The following is a 17187-nucleotide window of genomic DNA, read 5'->3' as shown; positions in this document are numbered from 1 at the left end:
GGTGAAACTCCTGCTTTCCGGATTGTAGTCATCCAAAATTTGCCGAGTCATCTCCACCAAGATCACCCCATCACTTTGAATTGCTCTAGGAAACATATCGTAACCGCCCAAGGGTGCAAGGTCAATGGTTTATTCCTTTGCCTACATGTGATTCTTGTAGTCCTTCAACATTCTGGTGGTTAAATAGGTTCTATAAGGCATAGCCCCACCCTAACTTCACCAAATGCAACAGCTCCCTAAAACTATCAAGACTGGAACAACGTTATGGATGTGGAAGTACTCTAAATTCTTGTCTGTCAAGTGAAAGTATAACTTTATCATGAGACATATGGTACTCATGATCACTAACATAATCTATAATCTTTCCACAAAAGCTGGAAGTACAACAGAAACCTCATGCAGACAACCCTCGACTCTTCTCCATGGACCATAGGTACAACTTCAAGTAAAGACCTTACATACTACTTCATAACCCAGTTCATGGCCTAAGTAGCTATAGAACAAATAGGCATACTTTCGGGTTGTCAAGGGTGAGGGATTTGGGGTAGGGAATTTTGAAATCCATGGAATTCAAATCTACCCTATCTATTGTTTTGTTGATGATTTTCATGCACACACAAACAATTTTTTTAAAATATAAAATAATAACAAAAACACACTTAAGACTTTGCAAATCCACAAAATGAGAGACTTGCTTAAGCGATAAAAGTTATTTCATTGCAATAAATCCCTTTGAATCCAAGGATTTGAAGCTTCATTTACAAATGATGCACTTCGGATTTGCCAAATCTAAATCCATTTCAAATCCTTGTATTCATTGCAATAAATCCCTTTAAATCCAAGGATTTGAAGCTTCATTCTCAAATGATGAACTTCAGATTTGCCAAATCCAAATGCAATGCAAATCCATGTATTTGACAGGTTCGTGGATTTATAAAAATCCTCAAATCTCATTTCCCTTATACCAAACAGGGCCTTATATTCTTCGGCCAAAGGATGGACACCCAAGAGTGACCTTATACATCCTGGAATAATTAGCGCCAGCTTCTGGAAGAATTACAAATTCTTCTGTATTTGGATTCCACAAGTTCAAGAATTTTCAAACAAACAAATCAATAAAGCATTCTCTTTTTTCAACATTAAAAAAAGTCTCCACATCATGCAGCTGGATTTCTTTTTCTTTTTTCTTCTTTTTTTTTTTTTTTTACTTTTTCTCTTTTTTCCTTTTTTTTTAAGGCAATCACCAAGCAAGAATAAATTAAACAAATGAGAAGCACGACTTCTTATGGACACTTCAATATTGTTGAGAGGGGCAACCACACAAAGAACCATTGAGCTTTAGTTCTAAGATATTTAGCTTTTAGATGCGGGCATCCAAGCTTCAATTTGGATCAGGAACTGCAGTTAGTCCATGAAAGCTCTTGGGACAAGGTAATTCCAAGTTAGTAACACCCCTACAACCAAAAAGGAGACAGGGAAACCAAGTAACCGGAAAGGAGCTAAAGAAACCAAGCAACCATAAAGGAGATGAAGAAATTTTGAAAACTTTCAAAGATATATAAGGATATTTCAGAAAGGAGATGAAGGAATTAAGTGAAGAAAATAATAGATTTCATCTTCAAATGATTAACCACTTTGAAAATGAGTGTTTTTAATTAAGTCAAGCTTTGGACTTGTCTCCTTTCCTAAAGATGCATTATATGTCTAAAGGCTTGATGGTGAAAAGAAACATATACTAAACACATCCAGACAGACATCTTAAACAATCAGTAAATGAAACTGATATACATACAACGAGAACATTAAAAATTAACCCGAAGAACATACAAAGATATATGCACATGTCTAGCAGGTAGCAAGTGAGGGGAAAGGTTATGGTATGGATTCATATAATTGCAATTAGTCTAGAGAAAAATGCCAAATCTTTTATGGTTGGGATTCTACCAGAACTCACTTCTGAAATCTGCCAGAGAAAATCCACCCCTTCAGTTTCGCGGACCATTTGCCCCTCCTCTTATAGCTTGCACACCAGCGTCCTCTTCCATTCCTTCTCTCCTCTTCAACCCGAATGGCCCAAGATCCGAGGACATTACGCCCCACGATCCTCTTTACTGTTTGGATGGATGATCTTGACCAGCTCTTTTCCTAGACTGTCTTGTAGGATCTCAAATTTGGTAACCGCAACCACTGTGGCACTGTACCATCTTTCCTGCCTAGCATTCTTGTTGTGTAGGAATTGGTACCATTAAAACAGTGGGCCTCACTATGATGATCACCCAGCACAAAAATCAGGCCAATCTGCTCATCTGACGGACCATAGTGTTGAAATCAACAGAACCATGGGTTGACTCAACATACCAGCTTGACCCACATAGTGAGCAGATCATACTATCTTTTTCAAAAAGTGATCTTTATTGTGGGGTCTATCATATTCATGGTACTGATTTACTAACAGGTAAAATATTGGCAGATAAGATGTCACAGTGGAATATTGGCAGATAAGATGTCACAGTACCACAAGTTCTAGTACACTTGCCTGTGGGTGATCAGTTCTCAAATGAAAGATATGTCCAACAATGTAAGACTGCCTCTACAACTCATTGGATGATAATTTACTCTAGATGTGTTGTCGGTGGCGCCCACTGTGGTGTGTGTATGGTATCTAACCTGTTCATCAGGCCGATCCAACCATGATGTGGACCACTGTGAATTTTGAAGTTTTTGGATGGTTGTTTGTAATTTTCTATGGTGGGGGCCACTGTTTTGTGTGTATGTGGTCCAACTGTGCAATATGTGATTCCCGCCATTGTGATGGGATTACCTAATTTTTATTTTTATATTTTTGAAAGGAAACAGTAGCAGAGAATCAAAGATTGAACCCTGGATCACTCACACACACTACACTGTATTGCCTAAAAATTAGACCCATCAAAACATTAGTTTGTACTAGCCTGATTTTTTCAGCATCCAACTTTCATGGTGGGGTAACCCTTTCTAGGCAAGTTTGATGCCAGACACATTTCTTGATGGGCCACACACACAGCCTTGTAGAATAAGCTTAATCTTCTAGGAATTGTAGAGTAACCGGCCTCAACCGATGCACCCTTTCTCATTGCTGTAACTCTTAAACTTGAACTCTTGAAATTGCAAGACATAAAAAACACTGAATACATTACTTAAATACCCTTAACAAGAAGTTGAGGAGTTATCGTTGTCTATTCTTTCTCTAGTGGAGCCAACCATGATGTGTATAGGAAAAAAAAAAATGAAAAAGGAAGAAAAATATAACAAGGCATTTTGCCTGGAGTAGCACAGATTTGAAAGCAACTATATCATTGAAAATTTAAATATTTTATGGAGAATGTAAACTTTCCATACACATGCAAACAAATTCCTATAAAGAACCATGACAAGCCTTTAGTAGCACAGTGATTTGGATCAAAAAACACATAGGGTTCATGTTTGAATAAAACAAACTGACTTTAATGACAGAACATCAAGAAAATCATCTACTTCCCAATGAGTAGAAACTTTCTACATAATAGCTGAATTGGAACCATTCCCCCACTTTAATTCCATCAACCTTCGTAGAAGTCCCGCTTTTTGGGTCATAGTAATCCAAGCTTTCACGAGGCGTCTCCATCAAGATTGCACCATCACTTCGAATGGCTCTAGGATTAAGAAAGATACGACGACTGCCCAGGGGTGCAAGGTTGATGGTATATTCCTTAACCCAAATGTGATTCTTGTAGTCCTTCAACATCCATATGTTGAGTTTTGATGGTTGAATCTGTTCTAGCATGCACAGACACCCTCCCAACTCCACCAAACGCAATAGCCCCCTACGGCAATCGGAACTAGAACAGAATTCCGGATGCGGAATCACTCTAAACTCTTCTCTATCGACACTGAAGGAAAGTATAACTACATTATTTGTTTTTATCAGTTCAACTTCATCATCAGAGTAACCAATAATAATCCAATGTAGGGATCCTTCCACAAAAGGCGGAGGATATAAGGCAGAGACCTTATACGGGCAATCCTCAACTCTTCTCCATGAGGAATCTGTGCCACCTAAGGTAAAGACTTCACATCCTACTCGGCAATGACCTATCTCATCGTCAACTGAGTAGTACTTGAACAAATGGATGACTTTATATGCCTTGGAGGAGGACGAATATCCAAGACCCACCGCAAAACGGGGATTAGTGGGACGTGAAGCTCGTGGAAGAGCTACGAATTCTTCAGTGCTTGGATTGCAGACATAGATGCAGTCCCTTCCGGCGAAGCACACCAAATTGAAGCGAGTGTACAATAAGTTCACAGCACAGGCGATCTTGTTTCTGAAGGTGTTTAAGACCCTTCCCTGCTGGTCTATTGAGGATAGGTGGATGGTAAATGAACGGTCGTTGTCTTCCCGACTGAGTGTAGAGAATAAGAAGAGAGGTTCCCTTGCAGCCAGATCGTGGTGTGTGGACAGAAAATGAGGGGCGGAGATTAGAGCGCGCCAGAAGGTAGAAACGCACCTGAGCCTCGAGAGAGTTTTTACAGAGAGTCTTGAAATGATGTTTACGATTATATCCGTTCGGAGACGCTGCATCTCACTCTTCATCTCTTTCGCTGAAATCTGAAACCCTAAAATCTCTGGGGCCTCTATCGATTCCTTACCTTCTACAGCTGCAAGTCGCCGTTTAAAAGGCCCAGCCCACGTCTATGGCACGCGTCAGGTTCTTCAAACCATTAGTAGCACCCTGTTTAGCGACACTAGCTGCTCAGATAGCCCTATCCACGCAGCCGTGGCTTCTTATACTCGGGTCGGTTGCTCTTTTCACAGGTTATCCCTTGTGTAACTTAACGCAGGACATGGCTCTAATACCACCCAAAAAAAAATTCATGCTGAGCATTCAACCGACCCCTGTATTATGGTCCACCTGAGATTTGGAACTACTTCATTTTTCGGATCATGACCTAAAATGAGCTTTCGAAATGGTCGGACGGTGTGGATTTAAGGCACATATATCACTGTAAGCTCCATAGCCAGGGTCTCACCCACCTTGCTGTATTTGGGGTCTCACCTAATCGGCTCACCTAAAGGGGAAGCGGAGGAGTGTCAATGGGTCAGGCTTGGGCCTGAGAAATTAGAATTTTGAATCAGCCTGGCGCGAGGCCCAGCCCGAAAGAGTTCAAAATTCAGGACGAAACCTAACCCATGGGAAACAGTGGTAATTGAAAACCCACCATTAAAAACTTCGCTGGGCAACAAAAGTTTTGGATCAAGCTGATATTTGTGTTTTCCCTTCTCCAAGTCTATTGTGACCTAATCAATTCATTGGATGGAAAATGAGAAATTGACGACTGAAATCCCACCTTCTACCCAGCGTCTTTTCCAAACGCTCCCAAACTTTACTTTCCAAGACTAAACCATTCTGTACGGACATAATTTTCAGACGAAAATGCCCTTGCATTCAGCATGGTTGCAACTTATGTAGAGCTATTGCTACGTATTACAACCGTAGCCATAGGTAATGTAGCCATGGCGAGTGGCAGGGCAACTGCCAATTCGACGCGACCCTGCGAGGGCCTAAGTTTTGTGGGGACATATACACATGTGTGGGCCCCCTTTCAGCCATTTTAGCCTTTTTTTAAAGCCCCCAACTACTCCCATTTTGAAATTTCCCTGATCCCTCTCTCTCAAAACCCAAAAACGTCCCTCTAAGCCCATTCCCTGCATCTAATCCTCCCCACCAAACCTTATTTCCCTAAATACTCTTCATCATTAGGCCCTCTAGTTATCAAAATTCTTCCTTTGAAACTCGATTCCCTCAAAACCTGTGAGGCCTGTATCCTAAACTGTATCATTCCATAGGCTTCCGCAGTCCTCCCAGTCGAATTCCGGCAGCCCGCGACCTATAACCGGCGTTTGCACGCGATCTTAAGCCGCATCCTTTATATATGAGTCGACTCGACCCGATACTTGTACCCTTGCGACCACGCCGTCGCCGCGGTTCCGACGCCGCGTCTCGCGCGCTGAGGCGGTACCCGAGCCAGGAGATGTGAGCTCGCGTTTAGTTCAAGGAAAACGCCGCGCTTTGAAAAACCCAAGAGAAACTTTCAAATCAATCCCATCAATCAAGTACACATCACCTCACATGTCAAGTACATGTCTCATCTCCAAGAAGCCCCTAAAGTCAACTCTCTCTCTCTCTCTCCACCCATCAAGTATACCCATCACTCTCCATCACTCCATCACCCATCCTTCTCTCTCCTTACAACCCTCTCTCTCTCATTTCTCACTCCATCTCCCAAGCAACAATGGTGGAACCATCCAAGGGAGAGGAGAAAGCTAGTATGGCCCACCTTCCTACCACCCAATCCCACCATCCAAAGTCCATTTCAACCGTAGAAATGCATCCCTTGGAGCTCTAGAACGCATCGATGGAAGGAGAAGTCCATGATCAAATGTGGGTGATTTTTATCTGTTGATTTTGTGATTTAAGGGCCCACTTATGGTGGGACCCATCTTGATGTATGCATTGTATAGGGAGGGCCCATAGTGGCGGGGTCCCTCCCCTTCTCACCGATCTCTCTCTCTCTCTCTCTCTCTTTCTCTCTCTCTTTCATTTTCTTATGGTGATGATGAGGTGTGTGGCCCACCTGATGTGTGTGTGTGGCCCACCATGAATATATTTTATCCATGTTGTCCACGGAGTGGGCCCACCTTGCTGCCATCATAGGGCTTGCCATGCATGGTTGTTCGATGGGAATAAACAAATATTAGCTTTGACTAAAGCTAGTGGGTCTCACACGTGTGGACCCACCTTAATTTATGTGATGTATCCGGACCGTCCACCCTTAGACCTCTCTGATCATGAGGCTTGGACAGAACTGGCTGGGCAAAAATCTGCCCAGCACAGGACAAGGCCGTGGGACCCACCTGGAGTATGTATTGCATCCAGGCCGTTCAGGGCCCGAACGACGCTAGTACGTATATAGTATTTTATATATATATATATATATATATATATATATATATATATATATATATATTATATCTGGTGGGCCCCACGTGGGACCCACCTTTAATGCATGTATTTTACATAAACACCGTCCATCTAGGCGGTGCCATGTAGGCATGCTGTTGCGTGTGTGGGACCCACATGAGGTATATGTTATATCCCTACCATCCATCTATTGGACGTGGACCCCACCATGGCAGCGTGTGGGGCCCACCTTATAATGATGTATTCCATCCGCACCGTCCAATCCATGGGACGGTGGGATGTGGATTGGCTGGGTACCGCACACCCAGCTATTCAGCAAGTTGTGGGGCCTACCATGATGTACGTGGACCACACCTAGATGTATTTATCATGTTCACATCGTCCAGGGGGTGGGGCTCACCCTGGTATATGTGTTTTACCCAAGCCGTCCACTTGTTTTGCCAACATGGGACCACCTTGATGTATTTATTTCATCCACACCATCCAGATTGTGTTGGACGGTGTTGGACAATATTTAGACGATGCTAATCATCATTAGTAAGCCATGTACCCCATAGAATGATAGTGTACAGTGATACACATGTTACACCTGCAACTATTGAAATGATTTTTGGTGTAATCCAAGCTCTCACTTGAGGCCCATTGGTGCGGCCCATCCATGAGGCCCATCTTGATGTATTTGTGGCCCATCTGTTAAGGCCCACCTTGATACAATTGCGGCCCATGTGATGAGGCCCATTGCGGTGTGTATTAGGCCGTGGGACGTGGCCCATTGTGATGCATTTCTGGCCCGTTTGGTAAGGCCCATTGTGATGTATTTCCGGCCCATTTGGTAAGGCCCAATGAGATGTATTTTTCGGCCCATATATTGCGGCTCATTTGACACATATGGGCCCCATGCCATGCGGCCCATTGCGACCATTGTGATGTGTATTAGGCCCATATCATGCGACTCATTGTGATGTGTATTAGTCGTAAGTCATGCGGCCCATTGTGATCTGTATTAGGCCTAGGTATGTGGCCCGTTGTGATGTATTTGTGGCCCATTTGATAAGGCCCATTGTGATGTATTTGTGGCCCTTATGGCGAGGTCCGATGTGGTGTATCTATGGCCCTTAAGTGAGGCCCAATGTGATGAATGTGCGGACCAATGTAATGTGTGATTTCACTATAATGTATTCAATGATGTTTATGTGGGCCACTGCTTGGGAGCGATGTTGGTTAAATGTCCACACTAATGGGCAATGATGGTTAAATGTCCACATTGTGACCTTCACTTGAGCCCATTGTGAGGCCCATTCTTGTTATGAGTAGGCCATTTAGGCCTATCCTTACTATGAGGAGAGTACACCATCATCATATAACATGCTTAGTATAGCTTCACGATATATGCCCATGCGCATCATATGTATGCTTGATATGAGGAATGATTGATCATATCACATGCCATTGGGTAGATTATTATGAGACTCCCTGATAGGAGGAATTGTCCACATGAGCGCGCGGTACGCGCATGTTTGATGCATGACTGGATGGTATGACTCATGCATCTCGCATTTTATGATATGACCACCGTACGCCTTAGTGACATCAGGGTCATAGCCTCCACAGGCATATCGTGGATGGCCAGATGGGACACCAAAAATTTGTTCTACATGAGGTGCTATAGATATCCCTGAGTCAAATTTTCTAAACCCTCTTGGTTTTAGAGGTTGATCCAATGTCTAGACTGAGTGGATGCATGAGTGCTTGAGGGGCATAGACCATTAGGCCGCGTCTCTCACTATATTGTGGTCGATTAGAAGGGGGTGCGGCCTTACCTGCCCGAGAGGAAGGTATAAGACCCGTATCCTAGTCCATACCATTTCGTAAGCTTCCACGGTCCTCCCAATGGAATTCCTGCAATCCTCGACCTGTATCCAACGTTTGCGCGTGATCCTAAGCCGAGACCTGCATACCGAAGTCGGCTCGACCTGAAACTTATATCTTAGCGACCGCGCCATCGCCGCGGTTCCAACACCGCGACTCGCGTACCGATCCGATACTCAGGCTAGAAGATGTGGGCCTACGTTCATTTCGAGAAAAACGCCGTGCGTGCGAATTTCGAGAGAATCTCTACAACATGTCTCATCAATCAATCAATCAATCATTGTCAAGTACAAGTCAAGTATAAGCCATACCCCAAGTACAACAACCCATCCCTTCCCATTCCCAAAGTCAACTCTCTCTCTCTCTCTCTCTCTCTCTCTCTCTCTCTCTCTCCACCTATCCCTTTCTTATAACCCCATCACTCCACCCATCACCCATCATCCCATCCCTTTTCACCCACCTCTCTCTCTCTCTCTCTCTCTCTCTCTCTCTCTCTCTCTCTCTCATTCCCTCTCTTCACTCCCAAGCAAGAAGCATCCCACGTTTAAGCCTTCCCAAGCTCTCCCAAATCAACAAGTGTGGCCCACTCTCTCACCTCTCATCCCCACCATCAAAACTCCATCATCCACCGTCAAAAGTTAAGCATAGGAGCTAAGAAGGCTAAGAGACCAAGAAGAAGGCCGATAGGTGGGTGATCGACCGTTGGATTCCATTTTTTTAGGGCCCACTTATTGTGGGACCCACTTAATGTACGCATTGTTTAAGGGAGGGCCCAATAATGGCGGGGTCCTTCCCCTTCTCGCTTCTCTCTCCCTCTCTCTCTTCCTTTCTCTTTCTTTGTGATGTCTTGTGGCCACCACTGTGCAAGGTGATCTTGACCGTTCGATCGTGAGGCCAACCTTACAGCGGGTCCATTCGATGGCCAAGATAAAGGAAAAACACAAGTATCATATTGATTCAAATCAGGTGGGCCACGTTCATGTGGGACCCACCTTGATGAAATGTGGGCCACGTCCATGTGGGACCCACCACGATGCCTGAGTTTATCCATGCCGTCCAGCGATGGTGGCTAACATGGAGTGCGTGTACTAACATGGGTGTGTACTAACAGCTAACAAAATATATATATATATATATATATATATTATATTTGAGCTTTTGGGGTGGGCTGCTCATGCAGGTCCCACCATGATGCAAGGATCAAATCCACACCGTCCATCCAATTTCTTAGCTCATTTTAGGCGTTGAGACGAAAAATGAAGCCAATCTGATTATTTAGCGGGCCACAGCATACAAAACAGTAAATTTCACCATTAAAATCCACTTTGACCTTTCTACACACCGAAACATACCCAATATTGGGCTTGTTAGACCTGTCACGAGCCAAGGAACCTAGCCGACGGACTGGATTCCTTTGATGTGGGCCCCACCTATCAAAATCTTTAAAAAAATATAAAACACACATGCAGCAGGACGCTGTTGCTGCCTGAGGATGCGCAGGCAGTGTCCTGAGCTGCTACGGCATGAAAGGCAGGGACCCATGGTCCTAGCCGTGGGCCCCACTGTGATGTGTGTTGAACATCACACCGTGCATTTGATGGGGCCCGTTTTTAAGCAGTGGGCCCCCCAAGAAATCAACCGTGTAGGAACTTAGGTGGCTCACGTCACAGGAAACAGCGGTGAATTGAACGTCTGCCATTGAAACCCTTTTGTGGTCCAGAAGTTTTGGATCAATTTGAAATTTGTTTTTACTCTTTATTCAGGTCCCTGTGACCTTATCAACGGTTTTGATGGTAGGTAAACGTTATGGTGGGCCCCACGTGGGACCCACTTATGTATGTACTTTAATCCACACCTCCCATCAGTGTGGACCCCACCATGAGGTATGTACTTTATATATGCCGTCCATCCCTAGGGGACCCACCATGATGCATGTGTTGCATCCACATTGTCCAATCATTTTGACAGATAATTTTAAGGCTTGAGATAAAAAATAAGACAGATCTATTTATCAAGTGGGCCACACTGCACAGTGAGGATTGAACGTCTACCATTGAAATCCTTTGGGAGTGCAGAAGTTTTCGATCAGTAGGAAATTTGTTTTTCCTCTTAATTCAGGTCTGTGTGACCTTATGATCAGGCTAGATGGAAAATATATGTTATGGTGGGCCTTAGGAATTTTTATGGTGGAAATCATTATCACCACTTATATTTGTGTGTGGCCCATTTAATGTGTATGGGCCCATGATGTATTTGAAAAGGCCAAGCTATATGTCCTAGAGGAGGGGTGAATAGGACTATGCCAAATTTAAAACTTTAACAGCAGAATATAAATGAATAAAGGAAAGATAGCACTTTAAACAAATCACAGTACAGAAATGTAAAGCAACCTCAAAATTCTAGTCTTGAGAGATTGATACAAATGTTGTTCTAAGGACAACCTTGCACCATAAAAACTAAGGGTTTATGGCAAGATAACCTTACTAAAACAATTTGAGTATCAATATCGCAAACTAAAGAGGAATAAAAAGTAAATAGCAAGAATAGAAGTCTAAACCATTACAACATTCCCTACAATGTTTGAAATGTAAATATTATAACATTCACATCCACACATACATCCCACAAACTTGAATGATAAAAGATATAGAAAATAAACAAACATTCAAATCACAAGACAAAGAATTATAGTGGTTCCCCTATGTGTTCACCAACTGTTAAACAACAACCACACAGCTTGCTACTCCATTCTTAATATCCTTATATCGTGGATATTAGCGTTCACTATGAAAATAAGTTTTTCTCAGGTTCACCTAAAACCCTCACAATTGTGTCTTTCTAGTGGGCTTACACAATTTAAAAACCCCACACTCTAAGTTTTCTGGCTCTCCTCAGATAACCAACACTTAGAGATTTTTCTAGCTTAATCTCAAAGAAACTAAAAACATAGAAGATTTACACAAATATAAAATATCTCGACTTCTCCTTTTGTTGCAGCTCGGAAGAACCAAATCGGAGTTGAAGTTCAATGTCCAATACTCACTTTAAAATGGTTCTAGGTTCTAATTGATTTTAAATTAAATCAAGTTGAGCTAGCTATATTTGATTTTGATTCCAAGAAGTGGAATATCACAATTCCTCTTTCAAATCAGATTAGAATGCAGAAACAAAATCAAATATAAAAAGCTAACAAAAGAGAATATTAAATATTGACAATCTAGCTTAAGAAGATTACAAACTTATCTCTCAGAGTGATGCCTTGATTTTACTTAAATTGGATTATTAAACTCTGAAAATCGTGCTCTATTTATAGTTGCAGAAATCGCATCTACGACTGGTCTTGTGGACACTACGACTGGTCGTAGGACCAACAACATTTTGAAATTTTGAGCGCGATCGGATAAAACCATTCCACGACTAGTCGTAGGCACTTCATGACCGGTTATAAGTCCTCCACGATTGGTCGTGAGAAACAAGAATTCGTTGTTGGAGTTTGAGTCGCAGCTGCTGGACTGGTCGTGAACGAGTCGGCAGTGTTCACACGACCAGTCGAGCAGACTCTAGGACTGGTCGTGGCTGAACCAAAAAATTTCAAAATTTTGCAACAACTTAGGACTGGTCTTGGAATTTCTTGGACTGGTCGAGCCAGTTCTAGGACTAGTTGAATAGGGTTCAGGACTAGTCGTAGAACAGTCCAAATACATATAAAGTGATTCAATTTGAATTATGTATACAAAATGACCTACCCTAAGGTCAATCTAAGGTCTTTTATACCTGAGACATGATGTATGAACATTGAACATTCTTTTCTTCAGATGATTAATGATCTTTGAAGTTCATGAAGCTTGAGATCTTTGGAACCTTGAACTTGTCGTTCTTGAATTGTACTTTACCTTGAGTCTTGAAAATGATCTCGTCTTTCGATGTAGTTTTAAAACACTGAAGCTTACACAAGAGAACAATGTACTTGATCTTGTAGTTTTTGAAGTAGATCATAGTTCTTGACTTGAAGTAGTCCTTGTACATGAGATGCAGTGCCTTGAACATATATATCAGTGTGCTACACAAGACACCGATTAAGGTTTTGGCACCACAAAATTTGACAATCAAAGGAGCAAATAACCATAGCACTTACAGTATCCCATTTGATGTACATATGGCCCATGTGATGTGGCCCACTTGCCATGTGAGGGCCCATTGCGATGTATTTAAGGCCCATGGGTTATGGCCCATTGCCATGTTCATAAGGCCCATTGTTGCGGACCATTGATGCGGCCCACTTAATGAATATAAGGCCCATGTGATGCAGCCCATTTGATGTATTTAAGGCCCAATGGGATGTATTTAGGTCCATTGCAATGTGTGATTTCACTGTGGTGTATATAATAATGTTTATAACAGGACGTGCCTTGGGAGCAATGATGGTTTGACATCTACATTGTAAGGATAATGTTGGTTAAATGTCTGCATTATGACTCTCCCTAGGGGCCATTGATAGGCCCATACTTGTAGTGTGTGTGCCGTCTAGGCCCATCTTCGTTATGAACAGAGTCCATCACCATACAACATGCTTAGTATAATTCCATGATTTATACCCATTCACATCATATATATGCTTGATATGAGGAGTGACTAATCATAGCATATGCCTTCGGGCAGATAGTTTATGGGCTTCCTAATAGGCAGAGTTGTCCTTCATGAGCGTGCAGAACACGCAGGATTGTTGCATAACTAGTAGTGTGACTCATGCACTTTACATTTGTGTGATGGTGATTACTATATGCCCTAGCGACATTAGGGCTGTGGCCTCCATAGACACATCGTGGATGGCTGGATTAGATACCGAAAATACTGTTCTAAGCATCAGGGCACCATAGAAGTCCCTAGGTGAAAATTCCTAAACTCGATGGTACTAGAGGATGACTCCAACGTCGAAACCAAGTGGATACATGAGCGCACAAGGGCCGAATACCAGGAGGCCACGTCTCCCACTGTGTCGTGATCGGTTGGAAAGAGGTGTGGCCTTACTCGCCCGAGGGTCGGGGGCATTGCTTGGCTGAGTTTGACTAGCTCGTGAATGTGTCTGCTATCGACGTGCCGGATAGATATTGACAGACTATTGGCCAGGCGGATAGTGAAGTTTCTTCCGTTCACTTGGACTACATGCCTGGGAAAGGGGCGGTGCCATTTGGCCTTTTCATAAACCCCGGTGATTATTCAGGCCGAGAACCGTACTGATATTTGATGCTCTAGTGAGGAGCTGTATTGATATGTGGATGAGGATTAGCATGCTTGACTTGCATTTCGCATCGCATGGCCTTAATATGGCCGATAACATTCATGTTTTGCACCGCATAGCATTGGTACGGCTGATTGCATTTATGTACGCATCAGCATGATTCCGCATTACTTTGGCATTGCATTCTGAGCACGTTAATACTACGCACACACTTATACCACCCTCTAAGCTTTCTATAAGCTTACGCACAATTGATGCGTGCAGGTGACGCAAGGACGGAGCCATAGCCTTGCCGCAGTTGGAGTGTGCAGTCAAGCTTCTAGAGTTTCTGTTATTTTCATTATCTTATATTTCCCCTTTCATACGCATTGTACTCAAAGTTTTTGATCATAGTGGATTTTGTGATGGTGTCTTGTGGTTATTGTCCGTGGGTTTTGCTTATGGTTATGCTCATTACGAATCAAATCATGTTTGAAATCCTCCTTGTAGGATCTCAGGATGGGAACCTGGTGTATGGGTGCAGGGAGCTAAGAATGGGGTACTACAGAGGCTGTCAGCGCCGGATTCAGCGATCGAAAATTTTGTGAGCCTGGTTTCCAAGTTTGGGGCGTAACAGAGGGGCCAAAGCTAGGCTGAGTTTAACCAACTCGAGGAATGGGTCCGCTATCGATGAGTCGGGCTCAATATTAGTAGGCAGATAGTGAGGTCTCTTTCACTCACCTTGTTATGCGCAATGGGGCGGCAATCTGGTTTGGAGTATACTAGACCCCGGTGATGATCTCAAAGATGTATGGTATGATATATGGACTTACTGGGTAGGAGTTGTATACCCAGCATTTTACTCATTCATTCATTCATTCACTATCCATTCGGGCTGGTGGTACGAAATCAAGTCATCGTGTGTACCTTCACAGTGGCCAAGATTTCGGTTGTGGTGCGTGACTAACCTGAGATCAGGAGTTTACCACATTGAATCTAACTATCCAAATTTAGGTATGGGACTGGTTTGGATAGAAGTCCCTTGTGGTGGACTCCTTAGCCTGCGATACTACATACTATCATCCCGACTTCACACTTCAGTTTGGTCATTTCATTCGCATCGCATGTTGCATTGCATCCTCAGTACATAGCATTTGTTTTAATATGCTTCTATTTTGCATAACCTGATGAGGTTGATAGCATTCGTGGACTCGTCAGGGTTTGTTTATTGCATTGCATCCTCAGTAGATAATATTTGGCTTACTATGTCTCCACATTGCATAGTTGATATACATTACTTCCTTGGTATATGATATCGGCTTATTGTGTTTTTGCATCACATAGCCGGATAAGGCTGATGGTATTTATGGATTGCCAGTATTTCTACTTACTTTGATATCTATATACTTGGCATGTGCATCGCATACACTTACACCACCCTCTAAGCTTTCTATAAGCTTATGCACGATAAATGCATGCAGGTGGCATTAGGTTGCAGCAACGTTAAGCTTGGAGCATGCAGCGGTCTTCCGGAGCTTTGATTTTCAATATATGTATTTTCCTTTTAGCATTGTATTCAACTGTTTATATTAGTGGATATGTAATGATGATATTGCATTTGTGATTTGGGGTAAACTTGTGATTATGCTTCTTATGAGATAAATGTACATTGGAAAATCCTTCTTATAAGATCTTAGGATCGAAATCTGGCGTATAGGCGCTGGGAGTCGAGAATGGGGTATTACGAAGGCTGTCGGCACTAGATTCAGTGATTGGGAATTTTGTGAGCCCAGTTTTCGAGTTTGGGGCATGACAAAACTCCTCATTCCCTAAACCCGTCTTCCTCAAGGAGGTGTTTGGTGCAAGGTATTAGATGGGATTAAGTGGGATAGAATTGTATTTGGTCTTGTGTAATTCCATCCATCATTAGAAGAGGATGGGAAAGGTTGGGATTAGTTGAGATGGAATTAAATTTAGTCTTATGGAATTACATTCGGTCCATGCAGGATTTCTGTGGATTTTGAAATCCATTGCACATGTGGGCCCCACATTGATGCAAGCGTTTATTTATGTCGTTCATCCATATACACCATTTACATGTGACATTTTAGTTATATATGTGTACAAGTGAATGACATCCGTTGTGAATTTGGTTTGTTGATTACAATTCCATTGTCCACCAAACATGATTTTATTTAATCCAATGTTTTTCGGTAGCAAAATTTTTATCCCAAACATGGGATTAGATGGCTACAATACCATAATATTTCTAGACATGCAATCATTGTGCAATAATGGTGTTAATCTCATCTAATACAATTCAATACCATTCAAATCCACGGACCAAACACACCCCAAGGGGATAACTACTCCAAATCCACGAAGCTGGAAATTCAGCGAGGCAAACTGGAATTGAGCGAGGCAAACTTAAAATTGAGCGAGGCAAACTGGAAATTGAGTGAGGTAAATTGGAAATTAAGTGAGGCAAATTAGAAATTGAGCGAGGCTAACATGAAATTGAGCGAGGCAAACTGGAAATTGAGCGAGGCAAACATGAAATTGAGCGATGCAAAGAGGAATTTGAGCAAGACAAACTAGAAATTGAGCAAGGCAAACTGAAAATTGACCGAGGCAAACTGGAAATTCAGCGAGGTGAACATGAAAAAAAGCAAGGCAAATTGGAAATTGAGCGAGGCAAACATGGAAAAAAGTAAGGCAAACTGGAAATTGAGCAAGACAAACATGAAAAAAATGAGGCAAACTAGAAATTTAGCGAGGTAAACTGAAAATTGAGTGAGGCAAACATGAAATTGAGTGAGGCAACTAGAAATTGAGCGAGGCAAACTAAAAATTGAGCGAGTCAAACTGGAAATTGAGCGAGGCAAACTCGAAATTGAGCGAGGCAAACATGAAATCGAGCGAGGTAAACTGGAAATTGGGCGAGGCAAACTAAAAATTCAGCGAGGCAAACATGAAATTAAGTGAGGCAAACTGGAAATTGAGTGAGGCAAACTAGAAGTTGAGCGGCGCAAACTAGAAGTTGAGCGGCGCAAACTAGAAATTGAGCGAGGCAAAGAGGAAATTGAGTGAGGCAAACTG

At 42.6% G+C, this 17187-nt stretch overlaps 1 protein-coding gene across 1 annotated transcript; it reads right to left on the bottom strand.

The window, feature by feature from the left end:
* Positions 1-3338: 3338 nt before the first annotated feature.
* On the bottom strand, positions 3339-4737 carry LOC131230947 (F-box protein At3g07870-like). Its single transcript, XM_058226971.1, has one exon. It carries the CDS (start codon positions 4610-4612, stop codon positions 3506-3508), a length of 1107 nt encoding a protein of 368 aa, XP_058082954.1. The 5' UTR covers positions 4613-4737; the 3' UTR covers positions 3339-3505.
* Positions 4738-17187: the final 12450 nt, after the last annotated feature.

This window comes from Magnolia sinica, chromosome 17, assembly GCF_029962835.1.
Source record: "Magnolia sinica isolate HGM2019 chromosome 17, MsV1, whole genome shotgun sequence".
Lineage (NCBI taxonomy): Eukaryota > Viridiplantae > Streptophyta > Magnoliopsida > Magnoliales > Magnoliaceae > Magnolia > Magnolia sinica.
This window is presented reverse-complemented; position numbering and strand designations above follow the sequence as displayed.

Excerpts from the sequence above, each read along its gene's own strand:
- LOC131230947 (XM_058226971.1), bottom strand. The coding sequence starts at position 4,612 with ATGAAGAGTGAGATGCAGCGTCTCCGAACGGATATAATCGTAAACATC.